A 25,599-nucleotide genomic window follows, 5' to 3' on the forward strand; every position below is an offset into this window, starting at 1 on the left:
CCAAGTATCTATGTTACCTATAGGTATCTCCAAAGAAGTAACAATAAAAGATTAATGTATTATTTTCTTGTTGAATTGTTTTATTTTTCATATAGCGCGAGTGTATTCTTTATTTTCACTCTTCTGTTACTTTTTAGCTAAATGGCAGCAGTTGAGAAATGAGGTAAAAATATAAATAAAGGTCGAAATTCCGTATGTAAAAAGTTGGGAAAAATCCAAATCTGAGGTCAAAACTCCGGAAAAATAACTGTAAAAGGTCGAAAATTCAATTTTTATTTTCCGTTCTAATGAAAGAGTTCAAATATGTGTGACGTCAGACTTTACGCAGTTGTTTTTTTTTGTCCGTTAGGTAGCGCCACTATGCAAGCGCGCTAGCGGAGGAGCAGAAAGAACTGCGCAGAAACGTATGCGCACAAACACATTAATGCGTTGTCTGAAACGGAGCTTTGCTCGGGACATTTGATGTGACGTCATCGCCTACGGGAACGAATACCGTGACGTCAAACTTCATGATTTACCGGTATTTTTTAGATCGATTCATCTCGGTATCTAGAAGTCGTAGAGGAAAAAGAAAAATTCCGTTGGTCCTCATTTTTCCTGCTCTATGACTTTGAAATATCACCCAAGTAAGCGCAACTGATCTACACAGAGAGGGAGAAAAAAAAGAGGAAGAAGAGAAAAAGAGCGAGAGAACTGATCTATTCCCGATCTTAACAAGTCAGACACGCTACCCTCCAAGCTAACTAGGCTGGTGAGTGGTGAGTGGTGGGGCCTTTGAAGACCTTTATAGCGAGCGGCCTTTTTCCCCTGAGTAAAATCTATGCTCATTATTGCGTTGCGTATTGCCCAATCAGAAATAGACACCAGGCGTTCATACAAAATAGGACAAGAGAGATCGGGAAGAGTCGATGTCGATAGTTCAAAATATCGATTATCGTTATCGGACGTGCTACTCGATAGGTAATATCGATATATGAGATTTCGATTTCTTGGAAAATTAAAATATTTAAAATTTAATTTTTTGAAAATTTCAAGTTTTGAAATTTGAATGTTATCAATTTTCCCGTTTATAAAGGACGTAAAAGGAATTTTTCTTTATTTCTAAAAGTGTTGGAACTCTGTATTTTCAGTGAAGAAGGAACGAGGAAAGTATTTCATCGATTTTCACACCCAAATTGTCACCATATATTGATTTTCACACTTGAAATAGAAGAGATGAAGTTGGAAAGGAAAAACATCTCTAACTTTACAGATTACATTTGAAGGTATGTTCCAAGCTTTTATTGGGCAATTGGGAATGCTAGGGGCATGGTGAGATGAGGGACGTACTGTGGGATGGGCATACTATGACACAGACCATACGAGTCTAATGTAGCAGTTGTTTCATTGCTAAGAAATAAAATCAGTTGTGATTGCTGAAACACTCAAAAGTAAAGCTGAACTGTGGTAACAGTCATAGTGGGACAGTTGCTAAGCCATTAGATTCATAACTCAGAAGACTGTGACAAAATAAGCTTAGTTTATTTAGAGGACAATCCCAAACATGGGACTTACATCGGAACAAACTAAAATAATCCATATTGGCTTAATCATATTATTATTATATAACTCTTTATTAGAACTTTACAATATTTACAAAGAGGTACAAGAAACAAAATAACAAACTGATAAATTAACAAATGAAAAAGAAAATTGAATAAAGAAAGAAAAATAGAAAAAAATATTGAAAAATTCTAACTCAGGGGCGGGATTAATGCCTAGGGCATTCTCTTCCATCCAACCCCTGAATCCAACATCCAAATCATGAATCAAGTAAAGCCATAGGTATTTTATGTGACTCTTTTTAGGGTAATTATGCAGAAGTCACGTCCGTGGAAAAGAAAAGTTCCTTTTTGTATTTAACCTAACCCTATATACGAGTCTAATGTAGTAGTTGTTTCATTGCTAAAAAATAAATCAGTTGTGATTGCTGAAACACTCAAAAGTAAAGCTGAACTGTGGTAACAGTCTTAGTGGGACAGTTACTAAGCCATTAGATTCATAACTGAGAAGACTGTGACAAAATAAGCTTAGTTTATTTAGAGGACAATCCCAAACATGGGACTTACATCGGACCAAACTAAAATAATCCATATTGGCTTAATCATGAATCAAGTAAAGCCATAGGTATTTTATGTGACTCTTTTTAGATTCAACAAGATTCAACCTAAGAAATTCCACTTTGGACATCCATACCTACCTTGGTGGTGTAGTGGTCAAGGCGCTTGCCTGGTAAACAGGAGGGTGTGGGTTCAATCCCAGCCAAGGTATGGAATTTTATCCTCAATATAATTTGAGAATTTGACCACAATAATTTAGATTCAACAAGATTCAACCTAAGAGATTCCACTTTGGACGTCCATACCTACCTCGGTGGTGAAGTGGTCAAGGCGCTTGCCTGGTAAACAGGAGGGCGTGGGTTCAATCCCAGCCGAGGTATGGAATTTTATCCTCAATACCTAATTTGAGAATTTGACCACAATAATAGTAGTAGCCTACTGCTGGAGTAAAGGGACTTTTCAGTCCTATGCGAGAAGAATTTGACCACAATAATAGTAGTAGCCTACTGCTGGAGTAAAGGGACTTTTCGGTCCTATGCGAGCAGTATAAACAAGCACTATTATTGTTATTATACTTTATGCCCCAGGCCACTTGTGTATTTTCAATGGTTGTCTGAAAGAGGGCCTCGTTATTATACTTTATGCCCCAGGCCACTTGTGTATTTTCAATGGTTGTCTGAAAGAGGGCCTCTGAGTGAAATTTTGCTATTTCTTGATGAAAAAATTTAAAGAATTAAAGAGTGTGTTTCTCATGTAAAGGGAAATGTTTTAATACTTGTGTACATGGGTTTCTGTGGTGAACACCATGGAATATTATGCTTTAGAAGTCAGGGGGTTAAGTAATGTTGAAAATTCATATCTCCTCGGTGAAAGTGCCACTGAGGGGAATAATTAAATACAGCTCAAGACCTACAATGAAAATGATGTATTGACAACACGATTATTTTTTCTGTTATAGATGAACAAGAAGAAGCATCTACCCAAATAAAATCATAATGGAAGACAGGGATCAGCCGAGTGCAGTCCCTCTTGAGGACCCAATCCATGGTGAATCACATGTAACACCATCTTGTAGTTCTCTCCTTTGTCCGTCCACTGCCTCACAACCACACAAATCTAACCCCGCCCCAGATGATATACCCACATGCAGTTCCTCCTTGTCACTTTCAAAGTCCTCAGCTTGAAATAGATACCTCTATTTCTCGATTTTACAAATTTGGACCGATTCCAATACTCTCTCATTACTTCGTAATAGAAAGTAAAAAATCTGGTGTGAACATCACATGACTTTCCTTATTCTATTGAACGATGCTTATTTAGGTGTTTTATTGTAACTTTTACAATATCTCTAACCGTTTAGTCGGTATAGCTGAAAACCGTCAAAAAAACGGTCTAAAACCGGCAAAAAGCTGTTAAAAAAAACCGCCAACCCGCCAACCTATCTCAACCAAACGTTTTGTGTTACATCCTTGTCACATTTGTGAACTACATACCAAATTTCAAGTCTCTAGCTCATACCATTCCCGAGATATTGTCAAATTACACCGAAAATCGCCAAAAAGCGGTCAAAATGCCGCCAAGCGTTGCATCAATCTTAACCAAAAGTTTCGTGTCGCATCCTTGTCACACTTGACAGCTACATACCAAATTTCAAGTCTCTAGCTCTTACCGTTCTCGAGATATTTTGTTTACAGACAGACAGACAGACAGACAGACAGACAGAAGGACAGACAGACACACACACACGGACCAATGGCTGAAACTTTGGATTTAGGCTCTAGGGACCTCAAAACGTGTTTTGGCACTAAAAACTGACCATCGAAAATTTGACCCGATTACATTACTTTCCTTCCTATAGGATAAGGAAAAGTAAAAAGGAAAAACTACATATAAAGAAAAGAAGGATAAACCGGACTCAAAGAAGACGATAGAGACTGAGAAGGAACTGAACTGAACTGAACGAAAATAACTTTATTTTTAACAAAACAAAAATTACAAAGGTTAGCTCACCCCCAAAGCTTACAAAAACTTCTTGGGGGTGTAGGTGATTCTTCTTCTGTTATTCCTTTGTTTTCTTCAATTGTTCCTTCGATTTACTTCAACAAGCTTTTCTTTGATTTTGATTTTTGCAACTCTTCTATTGTTCTTGAGAATACAACATCAGAAGAAGAGGAAGATGAGGTGAAGAAGAAGGAAACACTGGCAGATCAGAAGTTGAGGAAATGGCAAATCACTCAGATGACAAGGTCACTCATTGATAATATGGTAAGTGAGAATAGGCTTGCATATCAGATTTGGGCTAGCCAGCCTTTTTAGCTTGGAGAGTCTGCCTTGTAAGTGCTAGGTCGCGGGTTCGATTCCCACTCAGGACAGATTTTATCTTTGTTCTCGTTCTCGGAACGGCTGGCTTTCTTCTACCCTGTCTTCCTTATCTGTTCACTTTTGGGATGATTAGGTAAGACCTTTGCCTTAACAGTTGAAATTCCCTCTATCAAACTTAAAAAAAAACTAGACTGCTTTTGGAAGTCTTGAAAGGGTCCATTTTCCAAGATTTTTTTTTGTTATCCTTTTTTTTTTATAATTCATGACTAGACTGCTTTTGGAAGTCTTGAAAGGGTCCATTTTCCAAGATTTTTTTTTGTTATCCTTTTTTTTTTATAATTCATGTTATTTGGCAAGATTCTCTTGAGGAAGACCACCCATGAGGGTTCTTCAGTTGAGTTAACCGCAAGAATGTCTTGTATTGTCTGGACAGGTGAACAGTATTCAGGAGGAAATGATGTCTCGTCAGAGGGAGCGTAATGAGAGAAGTCTGGTCAATGAGGCAGTGCTGATGGCAATACAACGACATGGCCTACAGCATCAGCAGGATGAAGATCAGGATGAGACCAGTAGTTCTGTGCAATCACCACCAGGAGTGATCCAGTCGAAAAGTGATAGTGCAGGTGAGAGGCTTTTTTTTTTATTGTTATTGAAAAGAAGGTTTCAGAAGCCATGACAATGAAAAAGAAAGCTCCTTTTTGAATAACACCGGTCACTGCTCAGGGCGAGAATCGAACCCGGGGCCCAGAACTTGCAAGGCAGACGCGCGCTACCAACCAAGCTAACTAGGCTGACCACAAATATTTTCAACGTCAAGGATATTTTAGGGTAGGTGCCCCGAAGAAAACCCTTTCTCTGTTTAAAGCTCACTGGACCAAATAATGGAACTCGGCCTTTACTGGCCAGTAAAAGCCGAGGACCTTAAACAGGGAACAGACCAGTGCCTTGCTGTGGGACTATAAAGAGGGATCAGAGCAGCCAAACCCTAACCAGCCTGGCTAGCTGGAGGTTACAAAGGGTTTATCAGGCTTCAAAGGAAAAGCACAGGTCCTCATGATGGTTGACTGTGGTTCGGGACGGGCCTAGTAATCTTGGCTAGGGACCATCAACCCCCTTCGGTGCAGCTACACCGCTACAACATGAACTCGGCCTTTATATTGCTTTATACTTTTAAAGTCCGAGAGTTAGACGAAGTTAATCCAGTCGAAAAGTGATAGTGCAGGTGAGAGGCTTTTTTTTATTGTTATTGAAAAGAAGGTTTCAGAAGCCATGACAATGAAAAAGAAAGCTCCTTTTTGAATAACACCGGTCACTGCTCAGCCCGAGTACCTCGTGTAGCCACTCGTACTAACAAAATACCTGGATCTTATACCTACCCTGTACTTACCTACCTATGTATCTATCAATAAGTCATCCAAAGTAAGATAAAACACCTGACTTGATCGTGTGACAGGTGACAGTTATAAACATAACTTTTTACACGTTCCTTCACGACCTTTCGTCATTTTGTAAACTGGCGATTTTTTTGACCTCTTACTGTTGTGATTATTTTTTAGACCTACCTGTTTATGTGACTTCTTACTTCTTTGATATTACTATAACTTCACAACAAGACATTAGTTTATTAAACACAAATTTAATAATTTTATAGTTGCTTTTTGCTTTTACTAGGTATACTTGGATTGATAGATTGGCATCGAGACATGCTTTTACTAAAGTAGGTGAGGTTACTGTGCTTTGTGTATCTTTTTTTTTTTTTAATATTTGTTTGTTTATTATTACTACTATTATTTTTTTTGTTTATTTCTTATTATTACTAGGTGTTGTGGTTCTGGAGATAGAGCGATCAGTGTGTGAACTATGAAATGTGAAATGTGAATGAGTGAATGGATCTTGTTCTTATACAATTACCAAATGTTACTGTCAGTCAAATTCATTTTTTTTCCACATCCATGATAAAATAAGACTTATTATAAATGTTTTCATTGTAATTATTTCCAGTGACCTCAAATATTGCTGGGTCTGTTTCGCAACACACGAGGATGATCGGAATGCACTGTGGGTTCAGCCATGTCTGTGTCGGGGCACTAGCAAGTGGGTTCATCAGGCTTGTTTGAATCGATGGATTGACGAGAAACAGAAGGGCAATGCTTTCACCCAGGTGGCGTGTCCACAGTGTAACACCAAATACTTCATAGTCTATCCTTATAGGGGTGAGTAAAAAAAAAGGAATTTTTAATTGTGTTAAGCATACTTAAATACTTGGTACAAATATTCCTCCCCAAGTATTGCACCACATTACACTGTGGGTTATAAGTCCCTTTACCCGCAAACTGTTTCTTGTTTATCTTACTTACCTGAATAGAACTGAAAAGTCCCTTTACTTCCAGACTTGCTCTGCCTTGAAGTAATGTCATGCTTTGCTTTAGCAGTGTATAGCATTTACTCAAAACGCAATTTTCATGTTTAGGTCCTCCTCTGAACAATCCCTTTAGTATCTACTCGTATATTGAAAAGTACCTACTTATGTCTTCCCCTCTTTCTTCTCCAGGCCTTTTAGTCAGCTTGTTGGACACAATTGACACTGCAGTGTACAAACTATGTCCATTTGTAGCGGCAGGTGTAGTGCTAGGCTCAATGTATTGGTGTGCAGTCACCTATGGAGCTGTAACTGTGATGGTGGTAAGTCCTTTGCATAGGTACTTATTGTATGTAATGTAATGTAAATGCAGTTTCTTTGTGTTATTATGTCACAACTTTGGTGCTCACTGCAGCATTGTAGGAAGGGTTTTTCTATTTTTGAGTTTGAATCATAATATTTTTTATAGACCCTTTGATGTTCCTTTCTCTTAGTCTGAACAGCCTCATGAAATTTTCCTAGCTCTTTGATAGGCTTTAATTTGTTTGTACTGATTGGTATTTTGGTATTTATTAACCTTCCCATTAATAATTCTGACGGAGACACCCCTAAAGCAGGTATTGGAGTTGCTCTGTACTCCGCTAACAACTCGAGATAGTTACACTTTACATGTTCAGATTTTTTGAGAATTTTCTTACAAATACCTACAGCTTTTTCAGCCAACCCATTACTGATTGGGTACCCATTAATAATTCTGACGGAGACACTCCTAAAGCAGGTATTGGAGTTGCTCTGTACTCCGCTAACAACTCTAGATAGTTACACTTTACATGTTCAGATTTTTTGAGAATTTTCTTACAAATACCTACAGCTTTTTCAGCCAACCCATTACTGATTGGGTGATATGGGCTTGAGTACCTCCAGTTGATATTGTATTCTTTACAGAATTGTTTGATTTCCTCTGAGTGGAAAGGACTGTGATTGCCAAATGGGAAAAAATCAATAAAGAAGTAGATAGCATATGAATTCAGCAATAAAAATAATATTTGTAAATTCTACGTGACCTACTGGGTCTTTTCAATGTCAAGGGTCCAGAGGTAAGGTAATCAGGAGGTCGAGGGTTTGATTTCTTTCGATAAATACCTATTGATAGGTACTCGTTGGTAGCTAGACTAACTAGTAATAAATTAGTTAGTTATCTTTTCTTGAAAACATTTCTTACTTCACTAATTTCACATATTAGGTACTTGAGAAACTGTTCAATAAATAATTAATAAAAGCTGAATTTAATTTTATTAATTTCTCAAAAGCCCATAAGCGTTTCAATTTTCACCCGAGGAGAACTTTTTCCTAAATACTCGTAGATAAAGTTCGTTCTCAGAAAGACTGGCTTTCTCCAATATTGCTTTCCTTCACTTCTCCTTTCGCTTTCCCTATAACAACACAGCAGTTCCCTCTATCAAACCTCTTAAAAAAAGTCCATCCCAAATTGAAAAGAAAAAGAAAACAACGGTGAAACACTCTTGAAAAAACATTCATAGTTTCTACCCTTTGGTCACCGAAGAGGCTCAAGTTAGTTGATGGTATACCTAAGTATATGGCATGAACCAAAGCAAACCATTGGCAATTCAGTGGATGTACCAAACAACAGTATCAAACCATTCTTTCCACTGACAGCACCACAAGGACTTCTAACTCGTCTCAGTTCGAATCCCGCTAGAATCCTAAAATATTACGCGTTCGAGAGTGTCTGAAACATTTTCAATTTTTACTATTTTTTCAAGTTGAATTTAATTTTTAAAGGTGGATCAATAGAAAAGTTTCGATTGTCCAAAGTTTACCTCTAAAAAATGATTTACCTCTCTAAAACAAATCAATTGACACTTTTTAGATTTCAACTGAAAGAACTCAATCCATTTACTATAGGAGTCAATTATAACTAGGTAATCTTTACAATTTTCAGTCATAATATCGATACAAAGCTGTTGAAATGGAAATTCAGACAATTCATGATGAATTAGTGGTTCTTTGATTTTCTTAGGTAGGCTCTCCTGGCATGGGAAGCAACCTTTAATGAAATTCTCTATATCGTTATTTATATTTATCCAGTACATTGTGCTTTTAGATCTAAGAATAGTTTTAGTTACACCTAAATGACCTACATGAATAGCTTTAAGAGCTAGATTTTTCAAAGTTTTAGGAATAACCATTCTATCATTGTAGTAAAGTACATTTTCAGAAAGCACCAACTCATTTCTTAATTTGAAATAATGCCTGATAACAACATGAATAGCTTTAAGAGCTAGATTTTTCAAACTTTTAGGAATAACCATTCTATCATTGTAGTAAAGTACATTTTCAGAAAGCACCAACTCATTTCTTAATTTGAAATAATGCCTGATAACCTCGTTTTTGGGCAACATATTTTTATTACTAGGCCAACCTTGAACACAGTATGTCAAAACTTGACTCAACTCTGGATCCTTACTTGTGTGATCCGATACAATAGAAGTATTCAGAACTGTTGGTTCCTGATAAATATTGTGCACATAGTAATTACCTATCATTTCACTTTCATGAGTTTTATCAACAAAGTTACGTGAAAGCAAATCAGCTATGTACATCTTTGAGCCTGGCAAATAAGTGACATTTAAATTATACGGCAGTAGAGCCAGTCTCATTTTGATGCAACGGTTGGATACAATGTTACACAGATTCTTTTTAAATATAGCTACCAATGGCAAATGATCTGTTTGTACAGTTATGCTAGTACCCCATATGTAGTTGTGATACCTTTTACAGGCAAATAGAATTGATAACATTTCTTTTTCAAGTTGGGGATATGACTTTTCCGCATCTGTTAGGCTTCGTGAGGCAAAAGCCACAGGTTGATTTTGTTGTAAGACTACACACCCTACACCATTTTGACTGGCGTCACATTGAATTGTGGCAGGCAGTTTGGGGTCAAAATTTTTTAAGACTGGGGGATTTGAAACAATGTCCTTCAGTTTTTGAAAGGCTTGTTGTTGATCATTTGTCCAATGCCATTCAACAGTTTTTTTCAATAATGTTCTTAACGGGCTAGTTATTTCTGCCATATCTGGTATGCTTGTTGTTGATCATTTGTCCAATGCCATTCAACAGTTTTTTTCAATAATGTTCTTAACGGGCTAGTTATTTCTGCCATATCTGGTATAAATTCTCTGAGATAGTTGAACATACCTAACACTGATTGAAGTTCTTTTTTGTTATTAGGAGGTTTAAGGTTTATTACTGATGATACTCTATTTTTGTCAGGACTACAACCTTCTTCATTAAACACATGGCCTAAGTATTTTATTTCATTTGTTTTGAACTGTAACTTGGCTAGATTGAATTTTACATTAAGCTTTTGTGCTCTTGAGAAAAGAGTTTCTAAAGTTTTTGTCGCGTACTACCTTCCTCATTCCTCAATACTACCATCACCACCACCACCACCACCTACAACTCGGCCCTGGCATGTCGAGTCAGTACTGCAGCAAAACATGCTGCACCAAGTTACCAATACCAAGCTAAAGCTAAAACCAATGCGTTGGTTTAGAGTCTTCCCAAACGTCGATGTGTAAGTTTCGGCTCCCGTTTCCAATATACTAAAAACTTTCATTCAATTCTCCAAACCCAGCGGCCTTTCCATATACCGAACAGTTTTCATATGAGACTCTTCGTCTTTACTAGCTACCAAAATGTCATCAAAGTATATAATAACATCTTCTATGTCACTGAAGCATTTGTTATTTATTTTCATGAATATTTCTGGGGCTGAAACTAACCCAAATGGTAATCTTAAATATTTAAAATACCCGAATGGTGTACTAAATGTGCACAAGTCTGATGACTTTTTACTCAATTTTACCTGATGGAACCCGTCTTTCAAGTCAATAACTGAAAAAACCTTTTTACCTGCCAATTTGTATTTTATTTGCTCTAAAGTAGGTATCAACAGATGCTCTCTTTCTATGTCCTTATTTAAGTCAATAGGATCTAAACAAATTCTAATGTCTTTTGACGGTTTCTCTACTACTACTAGATGTGAACAGTAGCTAGTTGGACAATCTACTCTTTCAATGATTTTTTCATTGGCTAGTTTTTGTAGCTTTTGTTCAAGTCTATCTCTAAGAGAGTATGGTACTCGACGTGGTGGTCTAACAACTGGATTTACGTTTGTAGATTTTATCTTTATATCATACTCATAAGGAAATTTCCCAGTGCCTTGAAAAACTGTTTTATATTTTTCTACCAATTGTTCTTTGTCAATTTTTTTCTGAACATTGTCTACATAAAGTCTCTGAAGGAGACCCAAGCTTTCACATGCAGAGGCACCAAGTATGGGTATTATACCTTTACCTGATCTCAAAACATGAAACTCTATTACATGTGTTTTGTCTGTGACTAACTTTAATTTAATTACACCTATGAAATTTAGCTTGTGACCTCCAAATGTTTCAGCTTTAACCAATGTTTCACATGGTTTCACCTTACTGACTAAATTGACTTTTTCTAATTCCGTCCACGGAATGATGTTGAGATCTGCACCAGTATCTAGTTTGAATTTAATTTCATTTTTCCCAAATTTGAATTTTTGGAACCATTGGTCTGATTTGTTGCCACTTACTTCATGAATTTGACTCTAACTTGACTTTTTCTAATTCCGTCCACGGAATGATGTTGAGATCTGCACCAGTGTCTAGTTTGAATTTAATTTCATTTTTCCCAAATTTGAATTTTTGGAACCATTGGTCTGATTTGTTGCCACTTACTTCATGAATTTGACTGATGGAGTAGAATTCACTGCTTTCCTCATCATCAGATTGTGATGCTTCAAGATTTACAGCACGTACCTTTCTTTGATGTTTGTTGGATGCAAACCAGCATGCCTTTTCCAGATGATTGTACTTTCTGCACACTCTGCAGACCTTGCCAATTGCTGGACATACTCTACCATGCACTCTTAAACATTTAGTGCTTTTTCCAGATGATTGTACTTTCTGCACACTCTGCAGACCTTGCCAATTGCTGGACATATTCTACCATGCACTCTTAAACATTTAGTGCATTTTGAATTTTCACCTTGCCAGTTGGTTGTTTCATGAGACTGAGAACCTTGATAAGGAACATTTGTTGGATGATTAGACATATTAGATCTTCGATATCCATGATTTGATTGTTTCTGATATCCATGATTTGATGGTCTTTGATAACTATGATTTGACGGTCTTCTATACCCATGATTTGAATTAACCTTGATAAGGAACATTTGTTGGATGATTAGACATATTAGATCTTCGGTATCCATGATTTGATTGTTTCTGATATCCATGATTTGATGGTCTTTGATAACTATGATTTGACGGTCTTCTATACCCATGATTTGAATATAGATCTTCGATATCCATGATTTGATGGTCTTTGATAACTATGATTTGACGGTCTTCTATACCCATGATTTGAATTAGTTGTGCTGTGATGTCCAGACTCTACTATCTTTACAAAAGTCCCTACCTTTAATTCCACCAAACAAACAAACAAACAAAGCTCGCCGTTCCGAGAAGCCGAGAACGAACCTTGTTTGTTTAGGATAAAGTTCGTCCCGGGCGGGAATCGAACCCGCGACCAGCGCTTACAAGGCAGACGCACTCTCTAAGCTACCTAGGCTGGCAGTAGGTAGAAAACAAACAGGAAATGATAGCAAGTTGACTACTATTTCGGTCGAATAGGTAAACAAACTCAAAATTCATATTTGAGGGAATTTGTTTACTTAGATATAAAATGTGACTTGATAGGTGAAGTAGTTATGTAACGAGAATATAAAGTACAAAGAGAAGTCATGCGTATTTTCAGAACCTACCTACGGACGTACAGTGTGTACCAAAAGTTCACTATAAGTAAGTATGTAACACCTATTAAGTATGGAGCTACTTACTTACTGCAGATAATGCTGAGAATAAATTTTTAATTAGGTATACTCAGTTGGAGAGGTGCGCCTTGGTAAACTTTCTCAGAACGGGGCCAAATCTCTGCATTTTCTTACCGTTGAGTTGCGTTGTCTGCAGATCTTTTGTGCATCTGAATGGAAGAGTTCTTCTTTCCTCCTGAGAAAAGTTTATTTATCACCTCAGCTGTCAATGTCGGTTTTATCGCTCCTAAAGGTGCGTCCACACATAGTTGACGCCGTCGATCGAAAGTGAAGAGGGGAATCTATGTTGTCGAAGCAGTTTACGGTTTCAGTCGTCGGTCGGCGGTGTAGGCTATGTTTGGACAGTGTGGACACAGCTGTATGGTGCGTTTCCAGGTTTCCACTCCTTCGTCAGAACTCACTAAAATTTACAACTTGGTTCTTTCGGTCACCTATTTCTAACCCACCCTGCTAGCACAATCTCTGATGTAGGCAAGTTGGGAGGTCATTATAGTATATCTTGCACACACTCTAACTCATTCTCCTTCCCTTGTCTTATAGTACAGCTCTCACGCTCTAAAACACACTCTGTCTTCCCTTATCTTAGCTAGGAAAAACTCAACTTTCTTAATGTCAGCACTTTTCAAAGGCGTACTTTTGCGTATATTCTCACACGAGCTTCTAATTAAATTGACATCATTATCTTAGGAAGACGTAGGCTTGGGCTTGAAATAATAAGGCTGTTACTTTCTTCTCAAGAAGTTCGTGAACCTCTTAGCATCTGACAGTTCCCTGTGTCATTTGAAGTTTTGAAGTGGAAAGTCCTGGGCCCAGATTTTAATCCTTCGCTACAAAAACACTAGTACATAGTTCAGTAAAATCTGGAGCTCACTCAGAAAAAAGGCCCATTAGAGAAAACAAAATTCCTTGAAAAAACAATTAAAGGATGGCTCTTTGTTTACAACGAGGGCTCATTTCTAGTAATTTTTGGCCCTTTTTCAAACGGCTGCCGGCTGTGGAGGGCTGAAGCCCCCGGTTTGGCCACTCAGACTTCCAGCTTCTGTGATTGCTCCCCATTTCCACATCAAACCTACTGGTTGAAAATTTGGTACATACCTGATGAGGTAGAATTGACAACGCCAGCTCCCGGACTATAGAGCAAGGTACAATGGTACTAAAGGTACATACAACAAACTGGGATTTTCATTTTATTTATTTTTCTTCCAGTCCGTCTTTTTCCCCCTTTGTAAAGATGGGATTTTTATGTTATTTTATCCCTCCTTCCCCCCCCCCCTTTCAAAAGATTTCCCCGTGATGAAAGAACTCCTTTGGTTTACACGAGGGTGTTTGTAATGGCGTCAAATTCTACGCGCTCACTGTCACGCTTTTACTATCCGTGGCGGCGTTCGCATGCCTGGAAGTTAATATTAAGCATGTCAAACGAAACGCGTTCACCCCCCTGCCGCCCCTGCTGGCACAACAGACACACTAACCCTCCGCCACTAGTGGATAGCGTTAGGTAGCGTGCAAAATGTTTTATAGCAGAGACAGTGCCTGAGCCCCTAGCGTTCCCCCTTGTCGTGATTTTCTGCCGATTTTTTTTCCCGAATATCTTGTAGGCAATGTACTTGGGTATATGTAATTTAAATAAGTGCTCCCTCTACACACGACACGATTTTTTTCCCCGAATATCTTGTAGGCAATGTACTTGGGTATATGTAATTTAAACGAGTGCTCCCTCTACACACGACACGATTTTTTTTCCCGAACGACAAGTGGGAACTGGCCTTTAGGGAGCGTTCAAAAAGTTTTATAGCAGAGGCAGGGCTGGAGCCCCCGCGAGCCGCGAAGCCAACATACCTAAAGTCCCTAATTGGAGAGGATTTATTCTAGCGTTCCCCCTTGTCGTGATTTTCTGCCGATTTTTTTTCCCGAATGTCTTGTAGGCAATGTACTTAGGTACCTATATGTAATTTAAATGAGTGCTCCCTCTACACACGACACGATTTTTTTCCCGAATATCTTGTAGGCACTGTACTTGGGTATATGTAATTTAAATCAGTGCTCCCTCTACACACGACACGATTTTTTTCCCGAACGACAAGTGGGAACTGGCCTTTAGGGAGCGTTCAAAAAGTTTTATAGCAGAGGCACGGCTTGAGCCACCGCTAAGCCAACATAAAGTCCCTAATTTAGTGAAATGTGTTTCAATGTTGTGCTACCAAAAGTATTATTTAACCTAGGTATCTCTCAAAGAGTAATAATTAAAGACGTAATGTATTATTTTCTTGTTGAATGTTATTTTCAATTTGGCAGTGTATTTCTTTATTTTCACTCTTCTTTACTTTTTAGCTAAATTCGCCTTAGAAATGAGCTTTTAGCTTTGCCTTTATCCCGAATCGAATGGAGGAGTTGCAATTGGGAAAATATTATTAATAAAAGGTCGATTCCTACGTAAAAAGTTGTGAAAAATCCAAATCTGAGGTCAAAACTCCGAAAAAGTAAATTTGAAAGGTCGAAAATTCAATTTTTAATTGCCGTTCTAATGAAAAAGTTCAAAGAGTTGTGACGTCAGCAGTGGCGTAGCGTCCATATAAGGCGTGTATGGCGGCCATACACTCGAAATTTCACTCAAATACCCTTATATATTGACTTTTAATAATTAATGTATTTTTATTAGATGAATAAAAATTATTATCACTTAAAATTGTTAAAAATCCCTTAAAATCCCTAGAGTGCTCCCTCTACACACGACACGATTTTTTTCCCGAATATCTTGTAGGCAATGTACTTAGGTATATGTAATTTAAATGAGTGCTCCCTCTACACACGACACGATTTTTTTCCCGAACGACAAATGGGAACTGGCCTTTAGGGAGCGTTCAAAAAGTTTTATAGCAGAGGCACGGCTGGAGCCCCCGCGAAGCCAACATATATATGTATAGCACCTACAAGGCAGACGCGCTGCCCTTCAAGCTAACTAGGCAGGCCAGTGAAAAACTAGTAGATATTTTGGATACGTTTGATTATTATTTGTCCATTTATCATTCTGTCACATTAGAGACTTGGTTTGTACCTAGGTATTTAGTGGAAATGTGTGTTAATGTTGTGCTACCAAAAGTATTATTTAACCTATAGGTATCTCTCAAAGAGTAACAATAAAAGACGTAATGTATTATTTTCTTGTTGAATGTTATTTTCAATATAGCGCAGTGTATTTCTTTATTTTCACTCTTCTTTACTTTTTAGCTAAATGGAGCAGTTGAAAATGAGTAAAAATTATAAATAAATGGTCAATTCCTATGTATAAAGTTGGGAAAAATCCAAATCTGAGGTCAAAACTCCGGAAAAATAACTGTAAAAGGTCGAAAATTCAATTTTTATTTTCCGTTCGGCTGCACAGCGTCGAGACTCCCGCATCGAGGCTACACAGCGTCGAGACTCCCGCATCAAGACTACACAGTGCAGAGTCTCGTCTTCCTAGTGTCGAGACACCGCTCGTGTCGAGACTAAACGAGACAGAGTCTATACTACACGTGGAGACGCCGTATGAAGAGGAAGAGGATGACGAGACTTGCACCACGGCCAGTAGTTCCTCGTCCTCATCCAATGTCTCGACATCCTGCGGGTCTCGCACCTCCACTGTCTCGTGCTCGAGCAATTCCAGGTAAGTTGAATCTTTCCCTTACTTTCCAGGTTTACCTTGCCCAATGGAGCAGTTGCAATTGGGTAAAATTTATTAATAAATGGTCGATTCCTACGTAAAAAGTAGTGAAAAATTCACTGCTCATTTGTGACAGCTCCTTTTTGTAGCAACTTCTAAACAAGTAGGTACTGAAAATAAATAAAAAAATAATGCCACTTGGCTTGCACGCCGAAGGTCCTGGGTTCGATTCCCGCTGTTTAAATGTCACTGTATAACTGCAATAAAGTGCCAAGGTAGTTAGTGACGGGATTTTACCCTCAGTTTGCTAACAAGCTACCCACCTACTCACATTATCCTCACCTTCAATAAATTGAGACATAAGTGTATTGTGTGTTCAAACATGTTCATTATATTTTGTCTTTTCTTCCCCAGATCAAAACAAAGTCGACAGTCATTCCTCAGGGAGCTTGCACAATACTCCCACAACCTCGCCAAATCCTGCCATCCATACAAGTAGAACCAGCGAACAAGCTGCCAGACTACCTGTCCAAACTGGGCATAGGGGAAGTAATGAGTCTACCGTAGCTCCTATCTGTAAAACTGAAAATAGTAACAATGAAGACAGACTTCGAAGTGAGAGCAGTGTAAATAGTGTACAGAATACAAGCGAGACGGCAGTTGATCCAGATAAAAATAGTGAATGTAGAAGGAGTAGTGAAGAAAATGCAAGAATAAGTGATCAATATGGAAGAATTAGTGAAAGAGGTCCAAGTATTGGAGCAATTGATCCAAATGAAAATAGTGAATGTACAAGGAGTAGTGAAGAAAATGCAAGAATAAGTGATCAATATGGAAGAATTAGTGAAAGAGGTCCAAGTATTGGTAATGAATTTGGAATAAATAGTGAAGGAAATCCAAGTATTAGTGACCAATATGGGAGATTTAGTGAAGAAAATCCAAGTATTAATGACCAATATGGGAGATTTAGTGAAGAAAATCCAGGAATTAGTGACCAATATGGAGGAATTAGTGAAGGAGGTCCAAGCATTTGTGACTAGTGAAGGAAATCCAAGTATTATTGACCAATATGGGAGAATTAGTGAAGAAAATGCAGGAATTAGTGACCAATATGTGGGAATTAGTGAAGGAGGTCCAAGCATTTGTGACGACTTTGGAAGAAGTAGCGGAGATTCAAGACTGAATGAAGATGATGATTTTCTAACACAGGCTGTATCGGTAGCTATCTCCAAGAAGGGACTGAGTGCATAGGAGAGAAGCTTGAACGAAAGGAACAGAACAGGTAATGTGTGATAGAAGTTAGAAATACATGGTAGGACTCGGTAATTTTGTGAAGGTCCATTTTTGGATATTGAATTGTAAAATAAATAGTGATGATAATAATAAAAAAATCCCAGTCAAGGTATAGACTTTGTAGTTGTTACAAATGTCGGAAATTTTGACCATTCTGTCACGGTCGCCAAAATATCTAGTTCCCACAAAAACCTGTACTGAAGCAGATAATAATGATAAAAAAATCCCAGTCAAGGTATAGAATTTGTAGTTGTTACAAATGTCGGAAATTTTGACCATTCTGTCACGGTTGCCAAAATATCTAGTTCCCACAAAAACCTGTACTAAAGCATAGGAAATCCAATATGGTGCTACACAGAAATCGGTTCCGTTTATGGAAGTTTCCTGATGAGAAAATACATTTTGTACAAATGTACGTGATTTCCAAGATTCTCATTATTATTTGTTTTCCATGCAATCCAAAATTTGGAATGGCAGAGATTGCCCTAGGCAAGAATCTTTTGTAGAAGCATAGGAAATCCAATATGGTGCTACACAGAAATCGGTTCCGTTTATGGAAGTTTCCTGATAAGAAAATACATTTCGTACAAATGTACATGATTTCCAAGATTCTCATTATTATTTGTTTTCCATGCAATCCAAAATTTGGAATGGCAGAGATTGCCCTAGGCAAGAATCTTTTGTAAAGTCTTGTATATTTATGTACATTGAATTATAACTCACAGTATAAACTAAATAGAATAGAATAGAATAGAATATATCTTGTTTACACTGTCAGAATAACTAAATGGTACTTTTTGTTTCCCTACTTTCTACAGCTACAGATTTTTTTCAGAGGGTCGGTCCTGTGGGAGTACAAGAACAGCCTGAAAAAGCTCACCTAAGAATAGCAATTTAAGTAATGGGAAGGGCCATTTTCCAAAAGTTCCTTGTGAGAGATAATATCCATTTGAAGATTTTTTCGTCTGTAAAATGTTCAAAAATGGACTTTTACCCCAAAGACCTCATTTCAGCATCTAGAATCTAGATAATGAGTACATCCTGTATTTGGCTCTACTAACGCATATCGGTAACGGTGCTAGTATATATTTCTTATGCCACCCCGTATGGTGTAGGTTGTATGTTGCGAATTTCTTACCTAACACCTCTCAAATTACCTACATGGAGCTGAAATAAAAGTCAACAGGAAAAAAGTGTGAACAGCACAAGACTTTTCATTACCTACAACCTACCTTCAATTTACTCGTCATTACCTACTATGTACCTACCTACCTTCAATTTACGCGAAAAAAGAAAAGAAAACAAAAATCGAGAGATAGAAAATCTAAAAAAATTCCCCAAAAATTATCGCTTACGGCATAAAATAGATCGGTATTTTTGTTTTTTGAAACTGGACCTATCACCTATCCTTACCAAAGGTCTTTGACTTAGCCTTGAAGCTTGAAATAGATATTAGGTACCTCTATTTCTCGATTTTGCAAATTTGGACCGATGCCAATACTCTCTCATTACTTCGTAATAGAAAGTAAAAAAATCTGGTGTGAACATCACACGACTTTCCTTATTCTATTGAATGATGCTTATTTAGGTGTTTTATTGTAACTTTTACAATATCTCTAACCGTTTAGTCGGTATAGCTGAAATGATGAAAACTAGTGTTTCTCCCTCCCAAGAGCTTTGATAGAATTACACGTTTTATCGTCCCAAAATCGGCGAAAGAAAGAGAGGATAGGAGACAGCCAGCCGTTCCGAGAACGAACGAGTATCGGTTCAGGATAAAGTTGGCCCCGGACAGGAATCAAACCCGCGACCTTGCGCTTATAAGACAGACGAGCTACCTCCCAAGCTAACTAGGCTGGCAAACTGGAGGTGTTTTAATTTTTCTTGGGGAAGTTTTGTCCGTTATCTAATATCCACAATTACGAGTAACGCGACTTCCGATTTCCAAGCGTAGAAACTTCCAAGATTTCTTCGTTAAATAATTTTCAAGTTTTTCATTCCATCTCATTTTCCACATTTCAGAGAAAGAAGAGGATGCCCAGGAGAAGATTTGTGCTCGTTGCAGCAAGAGTTTCTTCTTGGTGTCTTCTCCACCAGGGGCGCGCCTCGTTAAATAATTTTCAAGTTTTTCATTCCATCTCATTTTCCATATTTCAGAGAAAGAAGAGGATGCCCAGGAGAAGATTTGTGCTCGTTGCAGCAAGAGTTTCTTCTTGGTGTCTTCTCCACCAGGGGCGCCAAATAACAAATCACAAGATGGCGGCAACTATGAGTACTTGACACAAGAACATTGTCACTATCATTGGGGCAAGGTGAGTTCTCCCTTTAACTTTGTAACGATTTTAACTTTTTCGTTTTCCATAACACTACGGACAGTAGTTCTTTCGCGCAAATTCAGTTTTAGTTCATTAATAATGGGAAATAATCTCAGCCAGAGGTGTTAGTACATTGAATGAACTAGTTCCCATTGAGTGACCATCTGGGTAATCTCTTGTGCTATAGGCTTTTCCCGGCTCGGACTCAATCAGGCTGGGTGAGGTTTGCTTTTCTCTGAATGAAGGGTAAAAGCCCCGTCACTAAACGCCTTAGGAGGTTTAGTGACATTTATACCTAATACTGTAAACCTCTTTGGAAAAATCTCATTTTCTTCAGTCAGTGATGGCCCTAAGCCACTTACCAGTGATAGATGGGGGTGTTTTCTCCAGAATATGGAGTGCAATACATATTATGTAGGACTAATTATGTTCGTTTTTCTGTTTCTCCTCTCAGGTGACCAAGAGTTGGAACAATGGTGTTCAGAATTGTATCTACTCCTGTTGTAATGAAGAGAATAATGGGAAATAATCTCAGCCAGAGGTGTTTGAATGAACTAGTTCTCATTGAGTGACCATCTGGGTAATCTTGTGCCATAGGCTTTTCCCGGCTCGGACTCAATCAGGCTGGGTGAGGTTTGCTTTTCTCCGAATGAAGGGTAAAAGCCCCGTCACTAAACGCCTTAGGAGGTTTAGTGACATTTATACCTAATACTTTAAACCTCTTTAGAAAAATCTCATTTTCTTCAGTCAGTGATGGCCTTAAGCCACTGACCAGTACCAGTGATAGATGGGGGTGTTTTCTCCAGAATATGGAGTGCAATACATAGGACTAATTATATGTTCGTTTTTCTGTTTCTCCTCTCAGGTGACCAAGAGTTGGAACAATGGTGTTCAGAATTGTATCTACTCCTGTTGTAATGAAGAGACTACTAACTGAGATATATTATGTGTCACGCCCATCTCACGGACAAGGAAAATCAAAAATATAGCTACTCCTAAATAAAAAGCTCTGGGATCATTTAAACTTGAACAAAATGGACTAGAATTTAAGGCTCACTATTTTGGCAAAAAGCAAATATTTTAAGAATTAGACTTACTATTTTGTAAATATTTTAAGAATTAGACTTACTATTTTGTAAATATTTTAAGAATTAGACTTACCTATAAAAATGAAAATCTTTTTAAACGTGTATTTAATGGTGGCAAAGCCGGCCTAATTAGCTTGGAAGGTAGCGCGCTGTCTTGTAAAGCACTAGATCGCGGGGTCCTTTCTCGCTCAGGGTGAACTTTATCCCAAACGGATAATTATAAAAATGAAAATCTTTTTAAACGTGTATTTAATGGTGGGAAAGCCGGACTAGTTAGCTTGGAAGGTAGCGCGCTGTCTTGTAAAGCACTAGATCGCGGGGTCCTTTCTCGCTCAGGGTGAACTTTATCCCAAACGGATAAGGTTCGTTCTCGGAACGGCTGGTTTTCTCTTATCCTGTCCACTCTTCGATTTTGAGATGATAAGACTTCCGTTGCCAGTCTAGTTAGCTTGGAGGGAAGCACACCTGCCTTGTAAACCGGCCCTAGGTTGAGGGTTCTATTCCCCCCCGGGCCGAACTTCATTCCAAAGAGACGAGGTTTGTTGTCGGAACAGATGACTTTCTCCTATCTTGTCCTCCTTTTTTGGATTTGCAGACACATCGGAAGTCTTACGCTCCGTTGTTAGAGTTCCCTCTATCCAACCTCGAGAAATAATAATAATAATACCTAATCAATTTATTCTCTCCTATTCCTTCAGGTATCAACGGGCCACTCGAGGGCTACGTGAAGACCAAGCCTCGCAAGTCCCCACCTCCCAATGGCTATGGCGTGTATGCACTGGACACAGAGATGGTATATACCGTACATGGGCTGGAAGTAGCCAGGGTCACTGTGGTCAATGTAGATGGACGACTCATCTATAACACACTGGTCAAACCTGACTGCGAGGTAAGGAAAACCAAACACCTACACCGAAGTAAAAGTTTTCTAGGGAGAGATTCTTTTAAATGCCAAGATTCGTAGATTCGTAGTAGCTTAACCCATCCTTTAGGGCTGTTCGCCCCTACACCTAAGCCTCGGAGTGGGCTTTTTGTGTTTGGAGTTAAGCTGAGCTACTTCCAGCCCATGTACGGTATATACCATCTCTGTGTCCAGGGCATACACGCCATAGCCATTGGGAGGTGGGGACTTGCGAGGCTTGGTCTTCACGTAGCCCTCGAGTGGCCCGTTGATACCTGAAGGAATGGGAGAGAATAAATTGATTAGGTATTATTATTATTATTTCTCGAGGTTGGATAGAGGGAACTGTAACAACGGAGCGTAAGACTTCCGATGTGTCTGGAAATCCAAGAAAGGAGGACAAGATAGGAGAAAGTCATCCGTTCCGACAACAAACCTCGTCTCTTTGGAATGAAGTTCGGCCCCGGGGGGGGATAGAACCCTCTACCTAGGGCCGCCCGCTTTACAATGCAGGTGTGCTTCCCTCCAAGCTAACTAGACTGGCAACGGAAGTCTTATCATCTCAAAGTCGAAGAGTGGACAGGATAAACATTCATAAACATATAAACATTTAGCTACCGTATCCAGTAATTGATGTGTAGGTACCTTAGCATATCTTCTACCTATGTTATAGTGATATGTATATGTAACTAGCTATTTATGAATATATGTAGAGCTATCCATCAATATAATTATGTAGGTACATACTTATGTATTTATCTAGTTATATGTCTATTTATGTATCTAATTGATATGTAACTCTCCATCTCCATACCTAAATGATACCGTATGATTAAAATCCGTTCAAACTCAATTACCTACACTGAATTACCGGGTAGCTAATTGATATAACTTTCTGCAGTACAGGGTGAATCCGAAGTGAGAGACATGTAATAGACCTGATAATCCGTTCGACTGTGGCGCTCACAACTTCTCACATAAGTTCTCACTTTTGTAAATTTCCATCACCGAAGTTCAAATACATTTTCCACCAGCGTAGTTTCCTTGGAGAGTACAGCGACTCGACTTCTTTTTAAATGCTAGGTGCGGACAGAGAAGACAGATTTTATCCTAAACAGATTAGGTTCAATAGTGAGTGGCTGGCCTTACATTGGTAGAGGAATATCGTCACTGTATGGGCAGCGGCGATACCACGTTGAATTAATCAGTTCCCCAATGGATGACCGAAGTTGTGCAACATTGCGCCTGGTTAGAATACGAATGGGAGACGACTGGCTTTTCCCAGCCCCTCTCAAGCTGAGTGAGATTAATCTGAGTAGGCTGGTAGCTTCTCGCCAAATAGAGGGTAAAACCACTAAACCCCCGTCACTAAAGACCTTTAGTACACTGAGAAAAGAAAATAGTGATAGGGTGGAAGAACTCTATTATTGGGTTATTTCCCCTGATTTAGGTTGTTGGAATGCTTCCCGGTAGGTATAGTGTTCAATATTAGAGTTCCGGACCCAGCCACTCGATTGGGCTTCCGGCACCCTATAGTTTTTTCTTCAGTGTAGCAGATAAATACAAATTAGGTCATTCAAATAATTCCTATTCCTTGTGTTCCCTCAGGATGCAGAGTTGCACAAGTACCTATCTCACTACGTCATGACACAACAGCAACTCATCAACTTCAGCTTTCCATTCGAGAGCAAATTCTACGCCAACAAAGCCGTCATCTATTCTCCCGGCAGATATAACTCTAAGATCCTGGACCCTAAGGCGCGGGAGTTTGTGCCGTCACATTACAATCTGAGTCAGAATAAGATGCTGCTCAAGAATCAACAGGTCATGTGGAGACCTGATATTTATCCTGGAGGTAAGAACCTATCAGATTTTCGTGTTTTGAATGATGAAAACTAATGTTTCTCCTTCCCAAGAGCTTTGATAGAGAGAATTACACGTTTTATCGTCCCAAAATCGGCGAAAGAAGAAAGAGATGATAGGAGACAGCAGACAGCCAGCCGTTCCGAGAACGAAAGAGTATCGGTTCAGGATAAAGTTCGCCCCGGACGGGAATCAAACCCGCGAGTCTCAAATAAAGAAAGGAAGTAGTTTACCTTTAGATAGGAAAAATAAAGTCGGGAGGGACCAAAGTTTCAATGTCCTATTGATTTTCTGGTGAATAATAGATTGATGGATGCTGATTCACCAATAACTATTTGTCTTATGTCCAATCTGAATGACCTTGCTTCCCCACTTATTCAGTTCTACTACATTTCTCTGTGAATATTTCTCTTCTGATCACTGAGTCTCAAATAAAGAAAGGAAGTAGTTTACCTTTAGATAGGAAAAATAAATTCGGAAGGGACCAAAGTTTCAATGTCCTATTGATTTTCTGGTGAATAATAGATTGATGGATGCTGATTCACCAATAACTAATAACTATTTGTCTTATGTCCAATCTGAATGACCTTGCTTCCCCACTTATTCAGTTCTACTACATTTCTCTGTGAATATTTCTCTTCTGACCTCCTACCATTTCACACCTCTCACTCCTGAAAACCTTACACAAATGCGAGTGTAATGTATCTTTATACAACCGGGTCTTTACCGTCTAACTTTGCCCAATACCAATCACGCTCGATGTTTCTTAACTCGAGTGTTCTATTGGTCCCTAGTGGTGAGTTTAGACATTTTCCCCCAATGTTGCTTTATGTCAACAAGTTGTACCAACATCAAATTCACAGAGTGTGGGATGGTTGGTGGATTTTATTTTTGGAATAAAAAAATAAATAAAAAAAAAAAACTAATAAAAGATAAGAAATTGATTTTTTAAAAATAATAATAAAATTTGCAGTGTTGGATTTATTTTCTCTTGTGGTTTCTTTTCAGAGATAATGGACACTAGAGTCTAATTCAGAATAACTAGAATAGATACCTTTGAAGGGTACCTATAATATGTACATCTTCAGAATTACGAAAAGCATATAAAAATATTTTATTGTTCTTAAGAACACCTTTGGCCAGCGACGATAGCCTGTTGAATACACCTGTTCCCAACGGATCACTGAAGTTAAGCAACGTTGAATGTTGCTGGTATCTGGACAGGTGACCGCATAGGACACCACTTTCAGCTGGCTCTTTCGGGGTGCATTCAGCCTCGTGAGGACAATTAAAGGAGCTGGTTTACTTTCTCTATCTGTCCCATCTGTCTTTTATGTTCCTTGAATGCCCCTATGAACTCCTCACACCTAAACTTCTGTCCTGCCTTGGAAGCCAGCAATGACATTGTAGGGAAATATTGGGATGCGAGAGGAAAAATGGCCTAATGGTCAAAGATCCCGACATTTGCAACATACATACACATACATACTTTCTCTTTCATAGCTTCTTCATTCCTTTCCTTCTCTCTATTTCTTACCACCACCATACTTCTTCTTATTCTTATTCTTCTTGTTGTTCTTACTGAACTTGATTCGTTTTCTAATCCCCGTGCTTCCCTCCATATCATCATCTTCTCCTCCTTCTCCTTTCCTCTTCTTACCTCCAGTTAGCTATGTAACATTTGAATAACATTCTTCGTTACCTTAAATTCAAATATTATTTTCACTTGGATGTTTTTATAAGCCATAGGGAAAAATCTTCCT

The 25,599-nt window shown here is 38.5% G+C and overlaps 2 protein-coding genes and 1 long non-coding RNA gene across 4 annotated transcripts in view; 2 read left to right on the forward strand and 1 right to left on the reverse strand.

The window, feature by feature from the left end:
* The first annotated feature begins 997 nt into the window (after positions 1-997).
* LOC113469833 lies at positions 998-3,224 on the forward strand. Its single transcript, XR_003393127.1, has 2 exons — positions 998-1,265; positions 3,058-3,224. It is a non-coding gene; the product is annotated as an uncharacterized LOC113469833 (long non-coding RNA).
* A 1,013-nt stretch (positions 3,225-4,237) lies between these two features.
* LOC103514972 (dentin sialophosphoprotein-like) lies at positions 4,238-17,874 on the forward strand. The gene is made up of 5 exons (XM_017446449.2): positions 4,238-4,364; positions 4,855-5,044; positions 16,791-17,123; positions 17,229-17,396; positions 17,509-17,874. Exons 1-5 carry the CDS (start codon positions 4,338-4,340, stop codon positions 17,625-17,627), a joined length of 837 nt encoding a protein of 278 aa, XP_017301938.1. The 5' UTR covers positions 4,238-4,337; the 3' UTR covers positions 17,628-17,874.
* A 6,934-nt stretch (positions 17,875-24,808) lies between these two features.
* Positions 24,809-25,599, reverse strand: part of LOC103514976 (probable ATP-dependent RNA helicase DDX47) — a 33,805-nt gene continuing 33,014 nt past the window's right edge. The window contains exons 9-10 of one of the 2 annotated variants that reach the window (XM_026827808.1): positions 25,326-25,496; positions 24,809-25,142 (exon numbers count right to left, since the gene is read on the reverse strand). In XM_026827808.1, the coding sequence (XP_026683609.1) occupies positions 25,363-25,496 (134 nt within the window). In that variant the 3' untranslated portion in view covers positions 24,809-25,142; positions 25,326-25,362. Of the gene's footprint in view, positions 25,497-25,599 lie in introns of both variants that reach the window. The other variant, XM_026827807.1, reaches the window with a different exon arrangement.

This window comes from Diaphorina citri, unplaced genomic scaffold (genome assembly GCF_000475195.1).
Source record: "Diaphorina citri unplaced genomic scaffold, Diaci psyllid genome assembly version 1.1 scaffold1251, whole genome shotgun sequence".
Classification (NCBI taxonomy): Eukaryota; Metazoa; Arthropoda; class Insecta; order Hemiptera; family Psyllidae; genus Diaphorina; species Diaphorina citri.